Below are 26886 nucleotides of genomic sequence, written 5' to 3' on the forward strand. Positions count from 1 at the left end.
GCATTTTAATGATCATCATCCCCAATTGTCACCAGCATTCAGTAGTCTGTTTTGACTTGGGAATCTGGGCGAGTTGTGGAATTCTGAAGTTGTGGTTGGTACTTGACCATTTCAGTCTGCAGACAACTATGATTTTCTGAACAGAGTAAATCATTCTTTCAACCATGGCAGCAGTCCACAGTTTTGTGGTTGGGACATCCCCAGATTCTTTTTTTCAGTTTGCATTGCTAAGATTGGATTTAGGAAGAAAATATTTCCATCCCCAGCTAAAATCCTCTGGTCAGTTGCATTCCAATGTGCTTGGCCATGCAGCCCCAATCTCTTAAAGTGAATTGTTATGAGGCACATTGGCAGAAGCATTGTATAGTGTAAACCAGCATTTAGATGTTCTGCAACAAGTAATTAATTTACTGTATATGGTAACAATATACATCTGAAGGGAATGAAGAGAGGCGACATTTCTGTACTGCAGCACTGGTGTGGTCCTCCACATATGCAAATTCTAAATATTGTGTGTTACCAGCTCACATACACACACCAACATATGCTCCAAGCCACGCACCAAATATAGTTTTCTGCTTTACAAAATTGGAGTGACACTTTAATTACGAATAAGGAAAGGCATAAATCTTACTTTTACATCCTTTCTAGGGTGCAGAAAGAAAAATGGCTTCAGGACTGGGGACCTACAGAAAAAGGGAGCCGATCTTAGGTTAGCATTACAGCTTTGCCAAACATAAGAAAAACGTAAAATAACTACAATGGTTATTATTATTGATTCATATAGTGTCATGGTCTTGTACAGAGTAAGAAAACAAGCATGGGCACATAAAATACAGACATTGGTAGATAATACAGAAATGGCTGGAGCACAGCTTGGGAAGGGGCTGAAAGTAAAAATGGTGTGGGTTACATTGTATGCTTGCCTGAAACATGCATTTAAAGGGTGGGCTAGAACAGTGGTTCCCAACCTTTTCCGGCCCGGGGAACACTGTCTGACCAAATTTTTCTCCGGGGAACGGCGCGCGGGGGGGATGCAGCCCCCGGTTGTTTGCGCGACCTAGTGGACAGTGCCGTGCGCAGCAGGCTATGGGGGTGGGGTGGGGGGTCTGGGGTGCGGCTGCATAGCTAGCATAGTTGCCCCAGTGTAGGGAGTTTAGTTGCCTCAGTGTAGCTAGTATAGTGCCCCAGTATAGCCAGTAGAGTGCCCCAGTATAGCCAGAATAGTGCCCCAGTATAGCTAGTATAGTGCCCCAGTATAGCTAGTATAGTGCCCCAGTATAGTACCCCAGTATAGCCCCCCAGTATAGCTAGTATAGTGCCCCAGTATAGCCAGTATAGTGCCCCAGTATAGTGTCCCAGTATAGCCAGTATAGTGCCCCAGTATAGCCAGTATAGTGCCCCAGTATAGCCAGTATAGTGCCCCATTATAGCCAGTATAGTGCCCCATTATAGCCAGTATAGTGCCCCAGTATAGCCAGAATAGTGCCCCAGTATAGTGCCCCAGTATAGCTAGTATAGTGCCCCAGTATAGCAAGTTTAGTGTCCCAGTATAGCCAGTATAGTGCCCCAGTATAGCCAGTTTAGTGCCCCAGGATAGCCAGTATAGTGCCCCCCGCCCGTCCACGCCGCTGTTATTACCTTAAAAGCTGCCGCTCTCCCCTCTCCGGCGCGTGTATAGTCAAGCAGCGTATCTCCGGCTGCTCTGTGTGATGCGGAAGGAAGCAGGGCAGCGGCTTCCTGTAACGGCGATATGTATCGCCGTTACTATGGTAACCGAGACCTGCCTCCTGCGCATCACATACAGAGCAGCCGGGAGATACGCTGCTAGAATAAATACATGCGCTGGAGAGGGGAGAGCGGCCGCTGCTAAGGTAATAACAGCGGCAGCCGCGGGGACGGGTGAGAGGGGGATAAGAGGACGGCACACCAGGCAACGTTCCGCGGCACACTAGTGTGCCGCGGAACACTGGTTGAAAAACGCTGGGCTAGAAGGTTTCAAGGTTTGAAGAGTGACAGATGTATTTTAGAAGGGAATTCCAAGGGTGGGGAGAGGCTTGTCAGAAATCCTGTGTATGTGAATGAATAGGAGCAGATTGTAGGAGAGGAAGAAGGTTGTATGCAGAGCAAAGGTTGTGTTAGAATGGTATAGGGAGACTAGCAGGGAAATGTATTGGGATTATTGTATAATGTTAAAGAGGAACTCCAACCAAGAATTTAACTTTATCCCAATCAGTAGCTGATACCCCCTTTTACATGAGAAATATATTGCTTTTCACAAACAGACCATCAGGGGGCGCTGTATGACTGAAATTGTGGTGAAATCCCTCCCACAAGAAGCTCTGAGGACCGCGGTGCTCCTGGCAAACTGCCACAATGTAACAATGTTCAGAGATAGGAAATTGCTTCTTGCAGCTGTCTCTAACGGCCAAAACAGCTAGCAGCAGCTACATAACCTGCCCACAGTAAAAATGTCATCATGTGATACATGCCAGAATGTAAATCGTGGAGAGGAAAAATTTTACAATGAGCAAACACTGACTAAATCATTTATACATAATTATTGTAAAAATAAAGCACTTTTTTATTACATTATTTTCACTGGAGTTCCTCTTTAACCACTTGATGACCCAGCCTTTACCCCCCCCTTAAGGACCAGCGCTGTATTTGCTGATCTGTGCTGGGTGGGCTCCACAGCCCACAGCACAGATCAAACACCAGGCAGAGCGACCAGATTACCCCCCCTTTTTTCCCCACTAGGGGGATGATGTGCTGGGGGCGTCTGATCGTTCCTGCCTGCGTGTGGCTGGCGGGGGGTGAGGGGGCACCTCAAAGCCCCCTCCACCGCAGGATTCCCCCTCTCCCGCTCCTCCCTCCCTTCTCCGGAGATCCGAGGCTGCACAGGAACGGATCTGTCCTGTGCAGCCTCTAATAGGCTCCTGCCTGTCATGTGACAGCGATCCCCGGCCGCTGATTGGCCGGGGATCGCTGATCCAGTACAACGCTGCTACTGTTAGCAGTGTTGTACAAATGTAAACAAAGCAGATTATTTCCGCTTGTGTTTACATTTAGCCTGCGAGCCGCAATCGGCGGCCCGCAGGCTATTCACGGAGCCCTCCGCCGTGAATTGACAGGAAGCAGCCGCTCGCGCGAGCAGCTGCTTCCTGATTAATTAGCCTGCAGCCGGCGACGCAGATCTGCGTCGCTGGTCCTGCAGCTGCCATTTTGCCGACGCGCGGTATGAGTGCGCTGTCGGCAAGTGGTTAAGCAAAATGTAACAACTGTATGTCATAAAGATTGCTTTTCATACAGTTTTTTTAATGTTGTTAAAGCAAGCCTGAAATTAGAGAAATATAAAAGGTGTCATTCATTTCTTTAAAATATGTTGTGCCTGGCTGTTGAGCTGAGCTCCCTCTATTACATTTTGAATCACTGGCCATGCGTGCAGATAAGGCTTTTGGCCCCGCTGGCTGCTTGCAGAATCTACTGCAGAGAACTGATCAATATAGAAGCCAGGCAATGGACACTACTGCAGAGCAATGATCAGTATAGAAGTCAGGCAATGGACACTACTGCAGAGAGATGATCAGTATAGAAGCCAGGCAATGGACACTACTGCAGAGAGATGATCAGTATAGAAGCCAGGCAATGGACACTACTGCAGAGAGATGATCAGTATAGAAGCCAGGCAATGGACACTACTGCAGATAAATTATCAGTATAGAAGCCAGGCAATGAACACTACTGCAGAGCAATGATCAGTATAGAAGCCAGGCAATGGACACTACTGCAGAGAAATGATCAGTATAGAAACCAGGCAATGGACACTACTGCAGAAAAATGATCAGTATAGAAGCCAGGCAATGGACACTACTGCAGAGAAATGATCAGTATAGAAACCAGGCAATGGACACTACTGCAAAGAGATGATCAGTATAGAAGCCAGGCAATGGACACTACTGTAGAGAAATGCTCAGTATAGAAGCCAGGAAATGGACACTACTGCAGAGAAATTATCAGTATAGAAGCCAGGCAATGGACACTCCTGCAGAGAGATGATCAGTATAGAAGCCAGGCAATGGACACTACTGTAGAGAAATGCTCAGTATAGAAGCCAGGAAATGGACACTACTGCAGAGAAATGATCAGTATAGAAGCCAGGCAATGGACACTACTGCAGAGAGATGATCAGTATAGAAGCCAGGCAATGGACACTACTGTAGAGAAATGATCAGTATAGAAGCCAGGCAATGGACACTACTACAGAGAAATGATCAGTATAGAAGCCAGGCAATGGACACTACTGCAGAGAAATGATAAGTATAGAAGCCAGGCAATGGACACTACTGCAGAGAAATGATCAGTATAGAAGCCAGGCAATGGACACTACTGCAGAGAAATGATCAGTATAGAAGCCAGGAAATGGACACTACTGCAGAATAATGATCAGTATAGAAGCCAGGCAATGGACACTACTGCAGAGAAATGATCAGTATAGAAGCCAGGCAATGGACACTACTGCAGAGAAATGATCAGTATAGAAACCAGGCAATGGACACTACTGCAGAGAAATGATCAGTATAGAAGCCAGGCAATGGACACTACTGCAGAGAAATGATCAGTATAGAAGCCAGGCAATGGACACTACTGCAGAGAAATGATCAGTATAGAAACCAGGCAATGGACACCAGTGTTCTCCCCAGAAATTTTTTTCAGCCGGGTGGCATGAAAAAGTAGCCGGGTGGGGTAAAATGGGCGTGGCCATGACGTGTGCGGGAAAATGGGTGGAACCTTTACATGGGCGTAGCCAACTGTAATGTAGTGGGTAAGTAGGTCAAGCTGTGGCTAGTGAGGTGGGTGGGTAAGTAGGTCAGGCTAGTGAAGTGTAGGTCAGGCTGGTGGCTAGTGGGGTGGGAGGGTTACTAGGTCAGGCTAGTGGCTAGTGGGGTGGGTAGGTAGGTCAGACTAGTGGGTGGGGGGTGGGTAGGTAGGTCAGACTAGTGGGTGGGGGGGTGGGTAGGTAGGTCAGACTAGTGGGTGGGGGGGTGGGTAGGTAGGTCAGACTAGTGGGTGGGGGGCTGGGTAGGTAGGTCAGACTAGTTTAGGTAGGTCAGACTAGTGGGTGGAGGGGTGGGTAGGTAGGTCAGACTAGTGGGTGGAGGGGTGGGTAGGTAGGTCAGACTAGTGGGTGGGGAGGTGGGTAGGTAGGTCAGACTAGTGGGTGGGGGGGTGGGTAGGTAGGCCAGACTAGTGGGTGGGGGGGTGGGTAGGTAGGCCAGACTAGTGGGTGGGGGGGTGGGTAGGTAGGTCAGACTAGTGGGTAGGGGGGTGGGTAGGTAGGTCAGACTAGTGGGTGGGGGGGTGGGTAGGTAGGTCAGACTAGTGGGTGGGGGGGTGGGTAGGTAGGTCAGACTAGTGGGTGGGGGGTGGGTAGGTAGGTCAGACTAGTGGGTGGGGGGGGGGGGGGTAGGTAGGTCAGACTAGTGGGTGGGGGGGATGGGTAGGTAGGTCAGACTAGTGGGTGGGGGGGTGGGTAGGTAGGTCAGACTAGTGTTGTGGGTAGGTACCCCCCCCCCCCCTCCCAGATAGCATGGCAGCAGATCGCTCCTGACATTTATACTCAGCTGTTCCCTAAAGGTCTCCCCGAGCTTCAGTACCTGCTCTGTGCTGCGAGACAGGGCACAGCCCTGCTGATCACCCGGAGCACACCATCCACCTCTGTCATCCAGTGCCGCGCTGCCAACCACAGCGGGCCGGGTATGTATATATAAATATCTCATAGCCTGCATATGGAGCAAGACAGATTCATCCGTCAGTGAGCTGCGCACATGCCTCTCTCCAGTCCACACACGTTCCTGCACAGCTCTCACAGGCACACGGCTCTGCAGAAGGCGGCTAGCGCTAATGCCACGCCTCTTATATTTGCTAAGCCTATCAAAGCACGAGCTCGCCGGGAAGCGCGAGATCTCGAGTGTAGAGGGGCGGCTCGCGATGACAGGGACACGCAGATTTATCAGCCGGGCAGTAACTTATTTTACTTGGGCTCGGAGACAACGGGGCATGCAGTTTCATCAGCCGGGCGATAATTAAACTTACCCGGGCGCTCCGCCCGGCTGATTGATCCTGGGGAGAACACTGGACACTACTGCAGAAAAATGATCAGTATAGAAACCAGGCAATGGACACTACTGCAGAGAAATGATCAGTATAGAAGCCAGGCAATGGACACTACTGCATAGCAATGATCAGTATAGAAGCCAGGAAATGGACACTACTGCAGAGAAATGATCAGTATAGAAGCCAGGCAATGGATACTACTGCAGAGCAATGATCAGTATAGAAGCCAGGAAATGGACACTACTGCAGAGAAATGATCAGTATAGAAACCAGGCAATGGACACTACTGCAGAGAAATGATCAGTATACAAGCCAGGCAATGGACACTACTGCAGAGAGATGATCAGTATAGAAGCCAGGCAATGGACACTACTGCAGAGCAATGATCAGTATAGAAGCCAGGAAATGGACACTACTGCAGAGAAATGATCAGTATAGAAGCCAGGCAATGGACACTACTGCAGAGCAATGATCAGTATAGAAGCCAGGAAATGGACACTACTGCAGAGAAATGATCAGTATAGAAGCCAGGCAATGGACACTACTGTAGAGAAATGATCAGTATACAAGCCAGGCAATGGACACTACTGCAGAGAAATGATCAGTATACAAGCCAGGCAATGGACACTACTGCAGAGAAATGATCAGTATAGAAGCCAGGCAATGGACACTACTGTAGAGAAATGATCAGTATAGAAGCCAGGCAATGGACACTACTGTAGAGAAATTATCAGTATACAAGCCAGGCAATGGACACTACTGCAGAGAAATGATCAGTATAGAAGCCAGGCAATGGACACTACTGCAGAGAAATGATCAGTATAGAAGCCAGGCAATGGACACTACTGCATAGAAATGATCAGTATACAAGCCAGGCAATGGACACTACTGCAGAGCAATGATCAGTATAGAAGCCAGGAAATGGACACTACTGCAGAGAAATGATCAGTATAGAAGCCAGGCAATGGACACTACTGTAGAGAAATGATCAGTATACAAGCCAGGCAATGGACACTACTGCAGAGAAATGATCAGTATACAAGCCAGGCAATGGACACTACTGCAGAGAAATGATCAGTATAGAAGCCAGGCAATGGACACTACTGTAGAGAAATGATCAGTATAGAAGCCAGGCAATGGACACTACTGTAGAGAAATTATCAGTATACAAGCCAGGCAATGGACACTACTGCAGAGAAATGATCAGTATAGAAGCCAGGCAATGGACACTACTGCATAGAAATGATCAGTATAGAAGCCAGGCAATGGACACTACTGCATAGAAATGATCAGTATACAAGCCAGGCAATGGACACTACTGCAGAGAAATGATCAGTATAGAAGCCAGGCAATGGACACTACTGTAGAGAAATGATCAGTATACAAGCCAGGCAATGGACATTACTGCAGAGAAATGATCAGTATAAAAGCCATATAGTATAGAAGCCAAAAACGAATTTGGTTGAAATTGAAGAATTGCTGTATATATATTTATCTGTGTATTTTCTTCTTAGAATTGCCATCATAATAATTGATTCCATGGTGAATGTAGTTCATAACCCAAAGTATTATCTTAGACAAAAATGCTATGTTATAAAAATAAGTGTAAGATACTTACACTCTGGGACGACCTCCAACAATCGCAGTAAGACCAGGAGCTACAAACATAAAAAAAAATCTGATTAGTTATCAATAAATCTAATCTAATACATACTGAGAGGATGGGAATAACACATTTGCTACACAGCAAGACAGTGTGACGCATTTCGGCCCCGTTCACACTAGGGATTGTAAATTGCCAGTGTTTTGCGGAGGGGTATTTTTCACGATCTTCCGTGTTTTTTTACTGGACATCTCTGCAATCTTTGAGCGGCCGCGATTCACACTTTTTAAAGAGAACCCGAGGTGGGGTTCTAAGAATGATATCCGCACACAGAGGCTGGGTCTGCCTATACAGCCCAGCCTTTGTTGCTATGTAGTGTCCGCCCAAGGCCCCCCTGCTCTCTGCTATGCCCCCATAAATCACAGCCGCGCTGTCGACACACAGTGTGTCGCAGCGGGCTGTGTTTACCTACGTAGTGTCACTCTCACCACTCCCCCGCTTCCTGCATAGCTCCGGTCTCCGCCCGCTTCTCTTCCCTCCAATCAGCAGGGAGGGAAGGGACGCGGGCGGGGACAGTAGCTATGCAGGAGGCGGGGGAGCGCCGAGACTGACACTACATAGTTCACACAGCCCGCTGCGTGTCGACAGTGCGGCTGTGATTTATGGGGGCCTAGCAGAGCGCAGGGGGGCCTGGGGGGACACTACATAGCAACAGAGGCTGGGCTGTATAGGCAGACCCAGCCTCTGTGTGCGGATATCATTCTAATCTGAACCACCATCAATCTAAAGTGGTGGAAAAGCGCTGCATGCACCGCATTTGCGTTTTCCGTGAATCGCTGGTGATTGCAGCAGTTAGATCACCGGCAGTTACGAAATCACAGGCGATTACAAATTCTGCAGAAAACGCCCGTAAATCCTCTCAGTGTGAATGAGCCCTAACTGGAGTAATAAAAGCTTGATGCAGCTCGTCCAACACGGTCATTCAGGGATGTCTAAACCTAGAATCCAGCGTGTGCACAGGTGTCCTCCAAACTCATTTAAAGATCCGGCACACTAGACCTTGAAATGACAGGGACTCCTGAATGCATCGTTACCTTCCTTACTCCGCCCACTATTAGCCATTTCATTGTGCATTGTGGTGGGTGTTGTCCTCCTGCCCCCCCCCCACACACACACACCCCATAGCATCAGTGCTTGCAGCTCAGGTATCCCCAAGCTATTTATCTGTACAGCATTCGTTACCCATGGTGTCACTTGTTGTATCATGCTCGATCATGGCACACGACTCTACTACTGCATGTGTATAAAACAAATGTAATGCCCAGATTCAGTCACAAAAATAGGACAGTGTTCATTTAAATGTGGCCACACAGAAATCTTAAAGAGACTCTGAAGCCAGTTTAAAAACGCCTTTTTACCTTCTATTTATCTGAGGCCCCTGCTAAAACGCCGCTATTCCGCGGCAGAACGAGGGGTCCTTACCCCCAAATCCCTTGGGGCCCACTCGGGGAGCTCTTCCTGTAGAGGCAGAACTTTCAGCATGTATCTCCGCCTCTTCCCCACCCCTCTCAGTCTTCCTTCACTGAGAGGGGCGGGAGAGAGGCGAAGATCCGCCAGCTGATAGATGCCCGTGGAGGCAGAGCTGCAGCCCGAAAGCTCTGCCTCCATGAGCAGCAAAATCCACGACCAAGAAAGTCGTAGATTTTGCAGGGGGGATTTGGGGGGTAAATACCCCTCGTTGTGCCACGGGATAGTAGCGTTTTAACAGGGGCAAACATGCCTCAGATAAATAAAAGGGAAAAAAGCCATTTTTAAACTGGCTTCAGTGTTTCTTTAAAGGACAACTGAGGTGACATGTGACATGATGAGATAAGACATGTGTATGTACAGTGCCTAGCACACAACTAACTAGGCTGTGTTCCTTTTTTTCCTTCTTGGCATGAAAGAGTTAAACATCAGGTATGCAAGTGACAGTTTCTGTCCGGGTCGGACTTGTTCAAACTATAGCATAACCCTCACTGATTAGTAATTACAGCCATAAAATACTTTCCTGTCAGTAAATGGCTTCCTGGATCAGGAAAAAGATAAAAAGGGCCAGTGATTCATAAATTTGAGCTCTAGCATACTTCAATAGGTGTCATTGAGCAGAGACAATACTTCAATAGGTGTCATTGAGCAGAGACAATTAAACAGTGAAAACTTAAAAATATAAACTGTGGGATATCTAAAAAAAATGTTTTAGGAGAAGGGGGATAGATACAATTGTTTTTCTCATCAATTTATTTCACCTCGGATGTCCTTTAACTCTTCTAGGTTAAAGCTGGCCAGACACTACTCGACTATAGCACTGATCAGACTGTGATCAACATTATATTACACACAGTGTCAGCCAAACTACTATCCCCAAGGATTGATGACCACAGGGCCATTTGTGGCATAGATTTGCTCCAGCAGTAAACAACATTTTTACCTAATTTGATGTTCGAATGTCGAATTGGGCTAAATATTGCATAGTGTATGGCCAGCTTAACGTTTGAGTGTTATCTCTTGTCTAAGCAATATGATTTGTCACTGCAGATGATAGCGTCTCTGAATTTGTTAATTTATGGTGTGAAAAGGGACAATTGGAATGAAGCTGCATAGGGGCCCCATGCAGCTGCACCACAGTTAGGGCATGATTATTCTGTAGGCTCTCCTCTGTGTATTTCCCTCTGAAATGAAGGAGCAACAGTGATCATTACTTGAGACCCAGTCATACACAAGTATGAAATGTGTGCTACATTAACAAAGTGTCTACACAATGTAACCTGGATTCATGTACTTTTCTGTTATCGATAGTATTTGGATCCAACCGTAATGTATGTATGGCCACTCACATATGGCCCCTTCATTTATTCTGCACAGGGGCCCACAGTTGGCTTTACCTGCCACAGACTGGATGCTGTAGCAGTAGAAAGGACCAAGTGCCCTCACAGACAGAAGTTTCTACAGGAGAAGAACATTTTTCATATGTTTTTTTTTCTCCTCAGATATGGAATATTTACTTCATGCGCAAGAGACAGAAAAAACTGTAAAAAAGAAATTCATTCGGACCATTTCCTATAATTGTCTTGTGTAACATCCAATGAGGTTGTGACTGAATCAGGTGTTTCTGTAGGGCAGGGCAAGTCAAGCTGCTCATTTCTCATCAGAGGGTTTGTTGTGGTTCTTCTGTGGCTTTGGGACCAGTGGCAGATTCATCATAAGAATAGGTCCTCACAATGCCGGATTGGCATCAGGATACCATATATCAGGGGTCTCAAACTCGCGGCCCGCGGGCCATTTGCGGCCCTCGATACAATATTTTGTGGCCCTTGCAGGCAAACGCTTCCTTATAGTTCGCTTCAGTGCTCCCAAGTAATCCGCCGCATCCCCGCCGCTAAACGAGGGCTGCAGAGCCCCCAAATCGCCCGGGGGGCAATCCGCCGGCATTTCCTGGAAGGGGCAGAGCTTTCAGCTTCAGCTCTGCCCCTTCTCACGTCAATCGTCGCACGGATCACCGCCTCTCCCCGCCCCTCTCTGTGAACGAAGAGTGAGAGGGGCGGGCAGAGGCGGCGATGCGCCGCGATTGTGAAATTCCTTATGGGGCCCAGCCTCATCCTGACTTTGCCTCCTGCGGCCCCCCCAGGTAAATTGGGTTTGACATATATGATCCACATACATTTTTATTTCTGATGCAGAGCTATGTAAAAGGAGCAGAGGGGAGAACTTAGGTATCGAGCTGCAGTGTGAATCTGTCACACAGAAGGCATCATTGTTCATATGGTGTAGCTGTGTGCGGCAATATTCCTAAACCTCCCCCAGAGTCCCTTCTAACTCAATAGTGCACGGGGCAATGTGATATTGTGGGAAAGTGAGACGTGTCCAAATAAGCTTATATCTAGCTTAGGCACTTCTGCTGTTTTGAAGACATGACTGGGGAAATGCACTGTCACCAAGCCATTGACCTTAATGGTTAGGAGAGGTCTTGACATTGTCAGCTATTATCTTTAAGAATGAGGTCAAACAGAGAGTAGGTCAAACACTTAAACTTATGACTTCTTTTACAAAGTGTCTTTAAGTTGCTATGTACTTCTTATCAGTCATAATATTTATACATACAGAAGCACTTTGAAATCTCAAGCTACACTAACCATCTGCCATTGTGGAGTCAGATGGAGGTCAGCTCAATGTGAATCGCAGGTCAGCAGCTTACTCAGAGGCAATGCTATAAACACACAAGCATTGCTTACACCACACACACCACAAGGTAGCTGCATATGGAAATCACCATTCACTCTGCTTATTTCTCAATCTTATTGCTACCAATTTTTGGCTCTCATATAATATAATTCATATTTATTCAGTAATGAATTACTCCATACCTCAAGGTGTTTATGCAGGCTTCTTTATGTAGAGTGACCAGCGCGGCGCGGCGAAAAGTGGGGAGGACTGAGGAGCGCGCAGCGATGAAGATCGGGAAGGGGGGGGGGCGTGGTCATGACATTGTATGGGCGGAGCTAACGTAATGATGTAACAGCGAAGCATAAGAAAGCAGTGTTTACGCCATGATGTGGACAAACGAGACTTTGCATCATGGGTGTGCAGAAACTGTGTGATGCTAATAGTATACCGTAACCACAAAGCAGCAAACATAGCCATCTATGACCATTAAATAATAAATGCAGTAACAGTTACCCGGGACACCAGAAATTAAACGCAATGGGCAACATGTCAGCACAAAATAAACGCGATGCGGGCAACATGTCAGTATAAAATAAACGCAATGCGGGCAACATGTCAGTACAAAATAAACGCAATTCGGGCAAACATGTCAGTACAAAATTAACGCAATGCGGGCAAACATTTCACCAGAAAATTAACGCAATGCGGGCAAACATTTCCCCAGAAAATAAACGCAATGCGGGCAAACATTTCACCAGAAAATAAACGCAATGCAGGCAAACATTTCACCAGAAAATTAACGCAATGCGGGCAAACATTTCACCAGAAAATAAACGCAATGCGGGCAAACATTTCACCAGAAAAAAAACGCAATGCAAGCAAACATTTCACCAGAAAGAAACGCAATGCGGGCAAACATTTCACCAGAAAAGAAACGTAATGGGAGCAAATTTCACCTGGAACAGAAAGCATTTACTCACCTGGCAGAAGTCTCCGGCCTCTGGCGCGCTGCTCCCGGGACCACCTTCCTCTTGCTCGTCTCCCGCGCTGACAGGGCTACGGCAAGATGGCGCCCGAAGCCCTGTACTGGAGACACAAATAGTCTCCAGTACAGGGCTTCGGCAGCCATCTTGCCGTAGTCCTGCTCGCCTGCCGGTGTCGGAACAAACACCGGAAGACTAAGGAGGCTGGAGCGGTGCTGCGGGCAATGAACTGGCACGGTGTCTATAGACGCCGCTGCCAGTTCATGAGGATAGAGTGGCCAGAGTTCCGAGGCCGGGACATCCCGCTGCTGAAAGCGGGAACGTTTCCCAGGACCTCATGCAACCTGGGACAGCGGACCCCGAATCCGGGACGTGTCCCAGGCAATTCGGGACGTCTGGTCACTCTACTTTATGGTTTTTCCAGTTGTTGCACAACTGTCTAGCACAGTGCTGTCCAACTGGTGGCCCGCGGGCCGCATCCGGCCCGCCAGGCCTTCTGCGGCAGCCCCCCTGCTCCATGCTGTGACAGCGTTACCCCCAGAGTCCCCAGAGCTTGGGGAAAAAACCCCCCTTTTTTTCCCCAAGCCCCCCCTCCCCGTTCCCCCGTGCTGCCGCCACCTCAGATCGGCGGCGGGCAGGAGATCGGAACCAGCCAGACCAGCGCATAGCAGCCGCACGGGGGAATTTAAATGGTGGACGTGACCGTTGATGTCACTTCCTGCATTTAAATTCACAGCACGGCTGCCATGCACTGGTCTGGCCGGTTCCGATCTCCTGCCCGCAGCTGATCTGAGGTGAGTTAGAGGCGGCAGCACGGGGGAGGGGGGGGGGGGGGGCAAGGAGGAGGGGGGGGTGTTGGACGAAGGGGAGAACGAGGGGGGACGGGGGTGTAAATATTTACATTGTGCCGCCAATCTGAAAGCATTTTGTGGGTAAAACTGCTGCCATTCTGACAGCATTTTGCGGGGGAATCTAGAGCTGATCTGAATGCATTTTGTGGGGGAATCTGCAGCCAATCTGAATGCATTTTGTGTGTAAATCTACAGCCAATCTGATGGCATTTTGTGGGTAAATCTGCAGCCAATCTGATGGAATTTTGTGGGTAAATCTGCAGCCAATCTGAATGCATTTTGTGGGGAAATTTGCAGCCAATCTGAATGCATTTTGTGGGTAAATCTGCAGCCAATCTGACGGCATTTTGTGGCTAAACCTGCTGCCAACTGGATGCATTTTGTGGGTAAATCTGCAGCCAATCTGAATGCATTCTGTGGGTAAATCTGCTGCCAATCTGAATGCATTTTCTGGGTAAATCTGCAGCCAATCTGATGGCATTCTGTAGGTAAATCTGCTGCCAATCTGATGGCATTTTGTGGGTAAATCTGCTGCCAATCTGAATGCATTTTGTGGGTAAATCTGCAGCCAATCTGAATGCATTTTGTGGGGGGAATCTGCAGCCAATCTGATGGCATTTTATGGATAAATCTGCTGCCAATCTGAATGCATTTTGTGCGTAAATCTGCAGCCAATCTGACTGCATTTTGTGGCTAAATCTGCTGCTAATCTGAATGCATTTTGTGGGTAATTCTGCAGCCAATCTGATGGCATTTTGTGGGTAAATCTGCTGTCAATCTGAATGCATTTTGTGGGTAGATCTGCAGCCAATCTGACGGCATTTTGTGGGTAAATCTGCAGCCAATCTGAATGCATTTTGTGGGGGGAATCTGCAGCCAATCTGATGGCATTTTGTGGATAAATCTGCTGCCAATCTGAATGCATTTTGTGGGTAATTCTGCAGCCAATCTGATGGCATTTTGTGGGTAAATCTGCTGTCAATCTGAATGCATTTTGTGGGTAGATCTGCAGCCAATCTGATGGCATTTTGTGGGTAAATCTGCAGCCAATCTGACGGCATTTTGTGGGTAAATCTGTAGCCAATCTGACAGTATTTTGTGAGTAAATCTACAGCCAATCTGATGGCATTTTGTGGGGGAATCTGCTGCCAATCTGACTGCATTTTGTGGCCAAATCTGCTGCCAATCTGAATGCATTTTGTGTGTAAATCTGCAGCCAATCCGACGGCATTTTGTGGGTAACGCTGCAGCCAATCTGATGGCATTTTGTGGGTAAATCTGCAGCCAATCTGACGGCATTTTGTGGGTAAATCTGCAGCCAATCTGACTGCATTTTGTGGCCAAATCTGCTGCCAATCTGAATGCATTTTGTGTGTAAATCTGCAGCCAATCCGACGGCATTTTGTGGGTAAATCTGCAGCCAATCTGATGGCATTTTGTGGGTAAATCTGCTGCCCATCTGAATGCATTTTGTGGGTAAATCTGCAGCCAATCTGAAAGCATTTTGTGGATAAATCTGCTGCCAATCTGAATGCATTTTGTGTGTAAATCTGCTGCCAATCTGATGGCATTTTGTAGGTAAATCTGCAGCCAATCTGACTGCATTTTGTGGCCAAATCTGCTGCCAATCTGAATGCATTTTGTGTGTAAATCTGCAGCCAATCTGACGGCATTTTGTGGGTAAATCTGCAGCCAATCTGACGGCATTTTGTGGGTAAATCTGCAGCCAATCTGAATGCATTTTGTGGGGGAATCTGCAGCCTATCTGAATGCATTTTGTGGGTAAATCTGCTGCCAATCTGATGGCATTTTGTGGGTAAATCTGCTGCCAATCTGATGGCATTTTGTGGGTAAATCTGCAGCCAATCTAATGGCATTTTGTGTACTAAAAAGTGTCGTGAGCCTGATGGGCTCCCTGCTTCGATACTTCTTTTTTTCGAAGTTGGTTGTTACCTGCCATAGGTTTAGCTAAAACAACTTATCCGGGACCTTAGGTTTTAGAGTGATCTAAATATTAATCTCATTATTCTTTAACGTTCCCAATGTTTACTGTACTGCATTTGTTATCTTATGTATACTGTAGCCATATATATGATACATATCTTTTCAACTGCAAGTTTATTTGAATATTGTAATCGACATCTGCTAAATAAAATCCTTTATGATGAAAAAAGAGAGTTTAGCCTGTCTAATTCCCCCTCATCTGTCACTAATAACAACTGTAATTTGATCTCTCAGCTGTTTCAGATGGCTGCCTCGGCAGAGCAGCTAATTTGTAAACACAGGACGTTGTCAAAAAGTGAGGTGGAGGAGCACACATCCAAAAGAGGAGTTTCAGGGTGCCTAAGCCTTAGATCCCAGTACCAACAGGATCTCTTCAGTCCAAAGCACAACAAAGGCTGGCACCACAAAAATAACATTCAGCTCTTTATTGAAGTGTCATTAAAATGACATAGTAGTCAAACATGTGATCAAAAATAGGCTAAAGCGGCAACAGTGCGCTGTTTCGAGCTGGAAAGCTCTTTTTCAATTCATGGCTGAATGGCTTGAAAAAAAGCTTCCCAGCTCAAAACAGCGGGCTGTCGCCACTTTCGCCTATTTTTGATCACATGTTTGACTACGTCGTCATTTTTATGACACTTCAATAAAGAGCTGAATTTTATTTTTGTGGTGCCAGCCTTTTTTGTGCTTTAAACACAGGATGTTAACCCTATGTCTACCTTCATGAAAGCAGGAAGTAGACACTGCAGATTTGTTGCAGGATTTGTATCAGCTGTAACAAAGGACTGTTTTTCTTTAGAACTTATTATGCTGTTGCTTATCTTTTATAGCTGAGAGGAAGTTCGGAGTTCAGGCCCACGTTAAGAAGATCAAGAGGCCCTTATTCATAATGCTGTGCTGAAATAACAAGCATGCAGGTCAGGTGCTCTGACTGACTAGATTAGCCACATGCGTCTTTCAGGTGTGTGATTCAGGCACTACTGCAGCTAAAGAGATTAGTAGGACTGTGAGGAAACCGGTTTTGTTTAAAAGGAAATAAATATGGCAGCCTTTATATGCCTCTCAATTCAGGTTCCCCTGAGGCCGGTTTTATGCTCGGTAAGCGTGATGTGGTGCACCACATCGCAGAAATGAAGCTTCATAGGACCCTGTGCCATGGTGCGGCGACAGAGTCATACGCATAGGCCCACCGCTTTGTTAGTGTAGTACTCCCTGCTGGGCAGGAAGTACGTCACTGGGATTCCCGTGGGTCTGCGCATGTGTGCTGCACCACGCTCCCATTGTGTACAATGCCTGTGTCGCCCATTGATTTGCATTACTGCATGATCCGTGCAGTAAGTGCGGTTCATGCAGTAATACCCTGCAGCCTTTGCAGTGGCATTGCGGCGATTTAGATACTTTTGCTGCAGCGCCATGTTGCATTTGGCGCTTTAGAAATACAATAAATAAATAATTGCGTAAACTGTGTAAGCCACCATAAACTTGCATGTCCCTTGCCACGAGCTGTGTCAAGGAACACTACCACAATGCAACGCAACACGTCAAGTGTGCAAGGGGGTTTAACATTTTGATTGGCATCAAAGAGAAAAAAGAAAATGCATCAGGCACTGCAGTTGATTCTGATTTAATAGTGTTTTCGTTGTGATTGAAATCACCACTTGTATAAAAAATCTTGCCTTTAAAGAGGTAGGTACAAAAAGTCATGTGCAGACAACTTGTGCTGGATTAGCCTCGGAAGACTCACCTCTGTGCGAAACGGCCGTTAGGCTACCGTGTTTGCCCTGCACCCACCACCGTCACTTTCTGATATGGTAGGACATCCATCTCATGCAATTATTTGAATGCACAAGTTATCTGCACATGACTTTTTGTACCTACCTCTTTAAATGCAAGATTTTTTTATACAAGTGGTGATTTCAATCACAGCGAAAACACTACTAAATCAGAATCAACTGCAGTGCCTGATGCATTTTCTTTTTTCTCTTTGATGCTGATCCTTTATACAAACATTCGCTAACTGCATCATGAGAACGCAGTATCTTCATTATCACCAAGGTGACGTTTGAGAGTCTGTCTAATCCCTACCCTCAGTGATACAGCTATGAATCTCAGAGTGCCGGTAGTGTTTTACCTTTTGATCTAACATTTTGATTGGCTGACATCTGCAAGTTGCTGTAAATATGGCAGTGCAGTCGGGAGGTGAGGCATAAGCCAAGTATTATGAGACAAATCACACTTGCTGCAGATTTAGCCGTCTCCTCCATTTGCTTGTAAAATGTATTTTTTTTCACTTTATGGTGCTTTTCCACTAGAGAAGATACTGTTTTTAGAGGTGGTTTTGATCCACCTTTACTATTGACTATGCTACAAAGCATAAGCACGGTTAAAGAGGAACCGTAACGATATATAGTAAATTATTCAGGATACCCACTTTACGTAAATATCCAGCTTTCTGCATCAGATACACTTCTTAAAGCTATACCCTGCCCTCCCACTGAGGCTTAGAGTAGGCTGTTATTATGTGGAATTCTTCCCCCAGAGCACTCTGGGAGACCAAAGAACTTTTCTACTGGCTTTAGAACTCTCAACAGATGAACATTCCGCAGAGATCATCTGCCAGCAAAAATAAAAAATTGTTGCCACCTGTGAAAAAGTTTAGAAAGTAAATTGGAGAGAAAAGTTTTTACAATCGGCAAACACTGACTAAATCATTTATAAATGAATATTGTACAAAAAGAAGCAATTTTATTCATGATATTTTGACTACAGTTCCTCTTTAACTAAATGATATGACAATCTACAATCTGCTTTTTTAATGGTTTGGTTAGGAGATCTTCTGAAAACTTGCTGCGGTCATCAAAATGATTGCCAGTAAATAGGAAATGACACAGACCTGATTGCTGCTTCACACATGCCAAAATGTCCTTCATTCAGAACATATGACCACTGATTGAACCTTCTTGTGTAAATATAGCAGTTTTACATAAACACAGCCAGTGCTATATCTTTACAGTCCCCCCACAAGCATACTTTAAGCATTGCTAATTATGCTCCAGAATATTCATTTGATATGAAAGGCTGATGGGAAAATATGGAATTAGGCAAAAGTCTTGGGGGTCTTTGGAAAATGCTGTAAAATGAGGATTCTTTTAAAATAATACAGACGATTGCATTTACCAATTAAAGACCTGCAAAATGTGTTAAATAAAAAATAAATAAATAGATCATTAATAAAATAAATAAATAGATTAAGAAAAATGACATCAACATGTGGTGCAACCACTTCAATTCTCCTATGTACATAACTGTAGCGATGGTCAGTGAGATACAGATAATGCATACATTTTCTCAAGGTAAGCATTCTTTGCAGTTGTATTCTTTGGAGGCAGGTGGAGGATGGCTTGCTCTGGTGGTGTGAACCCTGAAGTGAGTTGTCTGCGCCTGTCTCCCCCCCCCCCCCCCCTCCCTGGAGTGTTGTATGCGAGCCAGCCTTGAGCTCTAAAGCTCAGGGTGACCCATGCTTCACTCCTTTCTCATGTGGTGCCCCCAAATTAATGCACATGTAGCAGAACTCAATGGACGTTAAGGTAAGTGCCTGTTTTTAATATTGGGAGGTTGGTGCGGACGGCTTTACCCGGCGCTGGCTACGCTTGGGGGGGTCGCCTGCGCCACCCAGCCTCCCTGTGGCGCTCCTGGATAGTGCTAATGTAGCATGAACTAATTCCCGCAGGGCGACCGCTTTGCGGTATTGTTTTTCTGACCCTGCATAGTTTGGCATGCGAAAGCATTGCCTCATGAATAGCCAATTAGGCCAGATTTGCAAAGCCAGACTTGCTAGGGTTAAAACTTGGTGTTTGAGCACGCATACATTTTCTCAAGGTAAGCAAAATTTAAAGCAGGCTTAGGAAATGGACGGAGTATGACACAACTGTAAAACTACCAAGACAAGACCGTCCACCTAAACTCACAGGTCGAACAAGGAGAGCGCTGATCAGAAATGCAGTCAAGAGGCCCATGGTGACTCTGGACGAGCTGCAGAGATCAACAGCTCAGGTTGGGGAATCTGTCCATAGGACAACTATTAGTCATGCACTGCACAAAGTTGGCCTTGATGGAAGAGTGGCAAGAAGAAAGCCATTGTTAACAGAAAAGAATAAGAAGGTGCTCTGGTCAGATGAGACCAAAATGAAACTTTTTGGCCAAAATGCAAAAAACGCTATGTCTGGCGGAAAACTAACACTGCACATTACTCTGAACACACCATCCCGACTGTCAAATATGGTGGTGGCAGCATCATGCTCTGGGGGTGCTTCTCATCAGCAGGGACAGGGGAGCTGGTCAGAGTTGATGGGAAGATGGATGGAGCCAAATACAGGGCAATCTTGGAAGAAAACCTCTTGGGGTCTGCAAAAGACTTGAGACTGGGGTGGAGGTTCACTTTCCAGCAGGACAACGACCCTAAACATAAAGCCAGGGCAACAATGGAATGGTTTAAAACAAAACATATCCAAGTGTTAGAATGGTCCAGATCTAAATCCAATGGAAGATCTGTGGCAAGATCTGAAAATTGCTATTCACAAACGCTGTCCATCTAATCTGACTGAGCTGGAGCTGTATTGCAAAGAAGAATGGGCAAGGATTTCAGTCTAGATGTGCAAAGCTGGTAGAGACATACCCTAAAAGACTGGCAGCTGTAATTGCAGCAAAAGGTGGTTCTACAAAATATTGACTCGGGCTGAATAATTACAAAAAATTGCTTTCCTAAAACAGAAAGAATTTGCGATAATTCAGGTTGGAGTGAGCTCGAGATGTCTCCCAGAGCACCACTGCTGAATATATGCAAATTAACCATTGGTTCTGGAGGTGTGTTTAACTTGTATTCACAAACACCTGATTACTTAAACTAACAACACAATTGTTGCCTCTTTGGTAGGATATAAAACGTAACTTTTAATAAATAAAGATATAAAATACACCCAGAGCTGGCTGTCTTAATTACAAACTCATAACTTATGAACTAGGGGTCTATAATAAGCAACGCTGGAAAGATTACTTCCCCCCCTTACAGTTCATATCGTCAATAATAAATTACACAAAACCCCCACCAAAATAACCCAACATGTTTCACTTCCTAGCGGAAGCTTTTTCAAGGGAACAAAGTGAAGTGCAAAAGTGCATTGGTGCTAAGGTGCAATATTATTAAAACAAAGAAAATAACATGAGTCAAACAGCGTGTCCGCTCATGACAGCAGCCTAAATGAACTGGCTTATTTAGGAGTCCTTTTATACTTCCTGGACAGTCACATGGGTGTGGGTGTGTTCCCAACTCCACCCATTTGTGAAAAAAGTCCTGGTGATTGGTCCCTGGGCTTGTCAGAAAATGGCCCAGCCAATCAAAGAGACTCTCCATTAGGACCCATTGATACCAGATATCCCCTTATTCTATGTCCACTACACTCCTTAGATCAATATTTCATTTCCCTGTGTGTTTAAAATACTCTATAATCCATAGATTAGTCGCTCCTGGTAGCGCCAATACACAGAGTAAGAAGTATCGTATTTCCACGCTCCCCATTGGCTAACACCTTTTCCAAGCTCAGCAGCAGAGTGCCCAATCAGATTCTGGTCACACCCATCTCCCAACAAATCACCAATCAGCTCTCCCCACGGAACACGTCCAATAAGTCCGTGCGGAAGCCTATGTACTGAGGCACAGGATGAGTCACTACTCATGCGAGTGGCTCATCTCGCAGAGAGACTCACCATTGGAGTCAGTGCTGAACAGCTGCTCCATCTCTGGTTCGATTCCCACCCTCAGCAAAATATTTTATACCTCTGTATTATTAACTCATATTTATATGGGAGGAAATTACTGTGTAGTCCTCAATTGGGAATGTATATTAATGTCTGTTCTATTGTTGTATAGCTCATATGATGGTAGGTAAAAACGACACAGGTGTTTATTTTAGGAAGATCATATAGCAGATGGAGGATCTTGGCATTCATACACCCTCATACAATGGGGCCCATAAAATGCTCTTAATGATCAAAGGAGGGGGAAGTGGAAGAGGGGAGGGTCCATTATTGTTCTTATTAACCCACATGTATACTAAGGTTAGTTGTCATTGCCGAAGCTTCAGATGGAAATACACAGCTAGAGGATCACTATAAAAAGGAGTATGTGTGAACATATCCATATTCTCCAGAATTCTTAACCCCCCAACACCCCATAAATCCATACGCAGGGAAGGGGCAAAGGTTGAATAATAGGGGATGATACTTAAGGACACCCAGATACACATATATATATATATGTATATATACATATACACACACATACATACACACGAGGAAACCATTCAGGTGTACATATACATAAAGTCGAGGTAGAAAAACCATAATGGAGCATATTACCCTGAGGATTGGCAATAGTTCTTCCATAAATATGCATATTCAAATGCCCTTTTATACAGAAGGAACCACATTAAGGGGGGCGGGGGGAAAACATCCCACCGGGGATAGTCCCTTACTGTAATAAATTATAGGAAAGGTGCATATGTGAAGCCTTCATTAAGGCCAACTGGTGACATGGTACCAAGTCTATAAATCCACTTTGCCTCCAGTTGTCTAAGCTTGAGGTCCAGGTTACCACCCCTGGGTCCTAGTTGCCATTGCTGTATCACCCAAAATCTCAAGAATGCTGGATCCCCAGCATGCATCTCCTCAAAGTGTCTCGCCACTGATGTATTTCGCTTATGTTTAATGTCCCCAATATGTTCTAGAATTCTCGTTTTCACAGCTCTAGTGGTTTCCCCTATATAAATCAACGGGCATGGACATTTCAGGGCATAGACCACTCCCTCTGTGTCACAGTTAAAGAAGTCTAGTAGTCTATAGACCCTGTCGTTTTTGGGGGCTCTAAACTCTTTACATTTCTCCACGTTATTACATGCTTTGCATCTACCACATTTGAACATACCATTCAATACTGGGTTCAACCAAGTTCGCTTTTTCTCTTTAAATTTTGTGCCCTTTGCGGGCAAAAACGAGTGCATTAGGGAGTCACTGAGATTTTTCCCCCTCCTGTATGTGAAGCGGGGGGTTAATGGCAGGAAGGCCTTAAGTTGCGGGTCCAATTGTAAAATTGACCAATGTCTCTCCACTATTTTTCTTATGTTTTCTGATCTATCCGTGAATGTATTGATGATTCTAATTGCATTATCTTTCTCCCCAGTGTTCATTTTCTTTCTTGGTATCAGTAAATCCTGTCTCTCTGTTTCTTTTGCTTGGGTCTCTGCTGTCAACAGCACATTTTCTGGGTACCCCCTTTCCCTAAATCGCCTGTACAGATTTTGGCACTCTAGATCAAAGTCTTCCGGATTTGAGCAATTTCTTCTTGCCCTTAGGTATTGGCCTCTGGGGATCCCTTTCTTAAGGGGGGCTGGGTGAAAACTCTCCCAGTTCAGGAGAGAGTTCGTGGATGTTGGCTTTCTAAAGATTGTAGTGTCAAGCCCTCCACTTTGATTTTTCCCGATGTGTACATCCAGGAAATTTATGGAGTTGTAATCAATTTCATATGTGAAATACATCCCTATATCGTTCGTATTCAAGATGTCGACGAACTCTACAAACATCTCTCTGGGGCCGTCCCACAAGACAAAGATGTCGTCTATGAAACGGCCCCAAAAGACGATATGGGAGGCATAGACCACAAGCTCTTCTCCAAATACTGTAGTGTCCTCCCACCAACCAAGAAAGAGATTGGCGTACGTGGGAGCACAGGCCGTCCCCATGGCGCATCCCCTCTCCTGTCTGAAGAACTGATTTTGAAAAACAAAATAATTATGTGTCAAAATGAATTTAAGAAGTTGTAAAATAAACTCAGAATGATCCCTCAGATGTATACTTCTTGCTTGTAGGAAGTAGTCAACTGCCCTCAGGCCTAAATCATGCCCTATATTGTTGTAGAGGGCTTCTACATCTAGACTCGCCAGTAGTATATTATCCGTTACTTTCATATCATTGATCTTATTTAACAGGTCCATCGTATCCCGAAGGTACGATGGCAGACTCTCCACAAATGGTCTCAAGAAGTAGTCAACATATTTACTGATATTCTCAGTCAAGCTCCCATTTCCGGACACTATTGGGCGACCAGGGGGATCATGTAAGTTTTTGTGTACTTTTGGGAGTGCATAAAAAGTCAGGACAGTCGGATGTTTATTTAATACACAGTCAAAGTCTGTACTTTCCAGAATACCGTTTTCCTTTGCCTGTTTAAGAATCGATTCTAGTTTGCTGTAATAGGAACTAGTTGGGTTATTCTCCAATTTTTTATACTGTTTCTGATCATCTAGAAGTCTGGAACACATCTGTACATATTTCTCTCGTGTCATTATCACAATATTTCCTCCCTTATCAGATTTCTTGATGACAAGGTCATCATTTGACATCAACCTATCAAGGGCTAGCTGCTCATTGACATTTAAATTACTCTGCTCCCTACATGGAGTGCTAATGAGGTGTTCCAAGTCCCTTGTCACCACATCAAGAAAACACTGGATGTTGGGATAGCTTGAAATACTAGGACAGAATTTGCTCTTCTGGTACAGATTGCTTTTAGGTATATCTAACTGTGTGTTTCCCGTTGCATTGTCCTCCAAGAGAGCAGTCAATGCCTCAGTTACTTCCCGTTCCTTTTCTTCTTCCCTTCGGGAAGCCATAGTGGGGGTGTTCATAAATTTGTGAACTGCCAACTTCCTAGCAAAAAGATTAATGTCTTTAACAGTTTCAAAAAGATCAAAGTGGGGGGTAGGAACAAATGATAGACCCTTTGACAAGACTGCAATTTCCAAGGTATCGAGTTCATATTTAGAGAGATTAATAACTTTTAGACCATCTCCTACATTGTTGTCCTCATTATCTACTACCATTCCTCCTCTTTCTGTCCTCTCTTGTAGGGTTTGTAACCCCATCTGTTTCTGTTTCTTAGATTGCGTGGTGTCCCCTCCACTGGGGGATGCTGTCCCCGTGGTCTCCCCCTGCCTTTTGGCTTTTTTGGTTTTGCTGGTGATTCCCCCGACTTAGAATTCTCACTTTGGTCACTTTCAGAGTCTGTTGTATCAGTGCCATCCACTGGATTACCACCATCCTTGGGTGGAACACCCTTTGGGGTGCGTTTCCAGTTATACACTTTATCATTTTTAAAATATGAACTGTAAGGGGGGGAAGTAATCTTTCCAGCGTTGCTTATTATAGACCCCTAGTTCATAAGTTATGAGTTTGTAATTAGGACAGCCAGCTCTGGGTGTATTTTATATCTTTATTTATTAAAAGTTACGTTTTATATCCTACCAAAGAGGCAACAATTGTGTTGTTGGTGTGTTTAACTTCTAAGGGTACAATGGTTAATTTGCATATATTCAGCAGTGGTGCTCTGGGAGACATCTCGAGCTCACTCCAACCTGAATTATCGCAAATTCTTTCTGTTTTAGGAAAGCAATTTTTTGTTTTTCTTAACATCTTAGTAAGGGGGCTTTTAGGACCATTGTAGTCCCTTACACACTCCAATGAGTTCTGGGTCACCATGAGCTTGCTGGTTAGTCTGTACCTCTCGGTTTACAAGCCCTACTCCATAGAGCCAAATTAATCCATGCCATGCACTGATGAGGATCAAACAATCCGAAACAGTCTGTATGCATGTTGGATTATTATGGCTCTGTACAATTTAACAAGCTGACACATCATTGCATTCCAGCGGTTCTGGAGGTGTGTTTAACTTCTAAGGGTACAATGGTTAATTTGCATATATTCAGCAGTGGTGCTCTGGGAGACATCTCGAGCTCACTCCAACCTGAATTATCGCAAATTCTTTCTGTTTTAGGAAAGCAATTTTTTGTTTTTCTTAACATCTTAGTAAGGGGGCTTTTAGGACCATTGTAGTCCCTTACACACTCCAATGAGTTCTGGGTCACCATGAGCTTGCTGGTTAGTCTGTACCGCTGAATAATTACACACACTCAACTTTGCAGTTATTTTTTTTTAAATGTTTGGAATCATGTATGATTTTCGTTCCACTTCTCACGTGTAGACCAGTTTGTATTGGTCTTTCATGTGGAATTCCAATAAAATTGATTCAGGTTTGTGGCAGTAATATGACAAAATGTGGAAAACTTCAAGGGGGCCGAATACTTTTGCAAACCACTGTACATAAAAAGGCAAGACTTCAGTTTGCCAAAATTTACTTAAATAAGCCAAAATCCTTCTGTGAAAATGTATTGTGGACAGATGAGACCAAGACAGACCTTTTTGGTAAAGCACATCATTCTACTGTTTACCGTAAACGGAATGAGGCCTACAAAGAAAAGAACACAGTACCTACAGTGAAATATGGTGGAGGCTCAATGATGTTTTGGCATTGTTTTTTCTGCCTCTGGCACTGGGTGCCTTGAATGTGTGCAAGGCATCATGAAATCTGAGGAATACCAAAGGATTTTGGGTCGCACTGCAGAGCCCAGTGTCAGAAAGTTGGGTTAGCGTCTGAAATCTTCGGTCTTCCAACAGGACAATAACCCCAAACATATGCCAAAAAACACCCAGAAATGGATGGCAACAAAGCGCTGGAGAGTTCTGAAGTGGCCGGAAATGAGTCCAGATCTAAATCCCATTGAACACCTGTGGAGAGATCTTAAAATTGCTGTTAGGAAAAGGCGCCCTTCCAATAAGTCAGACCTGGAGCAGTTTGCAAAGGAAGACTGGTCCAAAATTCTGGGTAAGAGGTGTAAGAAGCTTATTAATGGTTACAGGAAGCAACTGATTTCAGTTATTGTTTCCAAAGGGTGTGCAACCAAATATTAAGTTAATTATGTCAATAATTTTGTCCAGGCCATTTTTGGAGTCTTGTGTGATATTAAGTCCAGTGTGCTTTTTTACTCCCCTTTTTTGTTTTGTTCTCATACACACAAAGGAAATAAACGTGTATAGCAAAACGGGTTACTACAATACTTTTCTGTGAGAAATACTTGATTTTCTAGAAAAAGTTCTGGGGTGCCAACAATTTTGGCCATGACTGTAGAACATACATACTCCATGCAGTCACTGCCCTGCGCACCATGTTATCCCATTTTAT

The 26886-nt window shown here is 45.1% G+C and overlaps 1 protein-coding gene across 3 annotated transcripts in view; it reads right to left on the reverse strand.

Annotated features, from left to right (window-relative positions):
* Positions 1-26886, reverse strand: part of LOC137570123 (uncharacterized) — a 157176-nt gene that overhangs the window by 25804 nt on the left and 104486 nt on the right. For all 3 annotated transcript variants that reach the window (XM_068278895.1, XM_068278893.1, XM_068278894.1), the window contains exons 15-16: positions 7736-7775; positions 635-686 (exon numbers count right to left, since the gene is read on the reverse strand). In XM_068278895.1, coding sequence (XP_068134996.1) covers positions 635-686; positions 7736-7775 — 92 coding nt within the window. The remainder of the gene's footprint in view (positions 1-634; positions 687-7735; positions 7776-26886) is intronic.

This window comes from Hyperolius riggenbachi, chromosome 1, assembly GCF_040937935.1.
Source record: "Hyperolius riggenbachi isolate aHypRig1 chromosome 1, aHypRig1.pri, whole genome shotgun sequence".
Lineage (NCBI taxonomy): Eukaryota > Metazoa > Chordata > Amphibia > Anura > Hyperoliidae > Hyperolius > Hyperolius riggenbachi.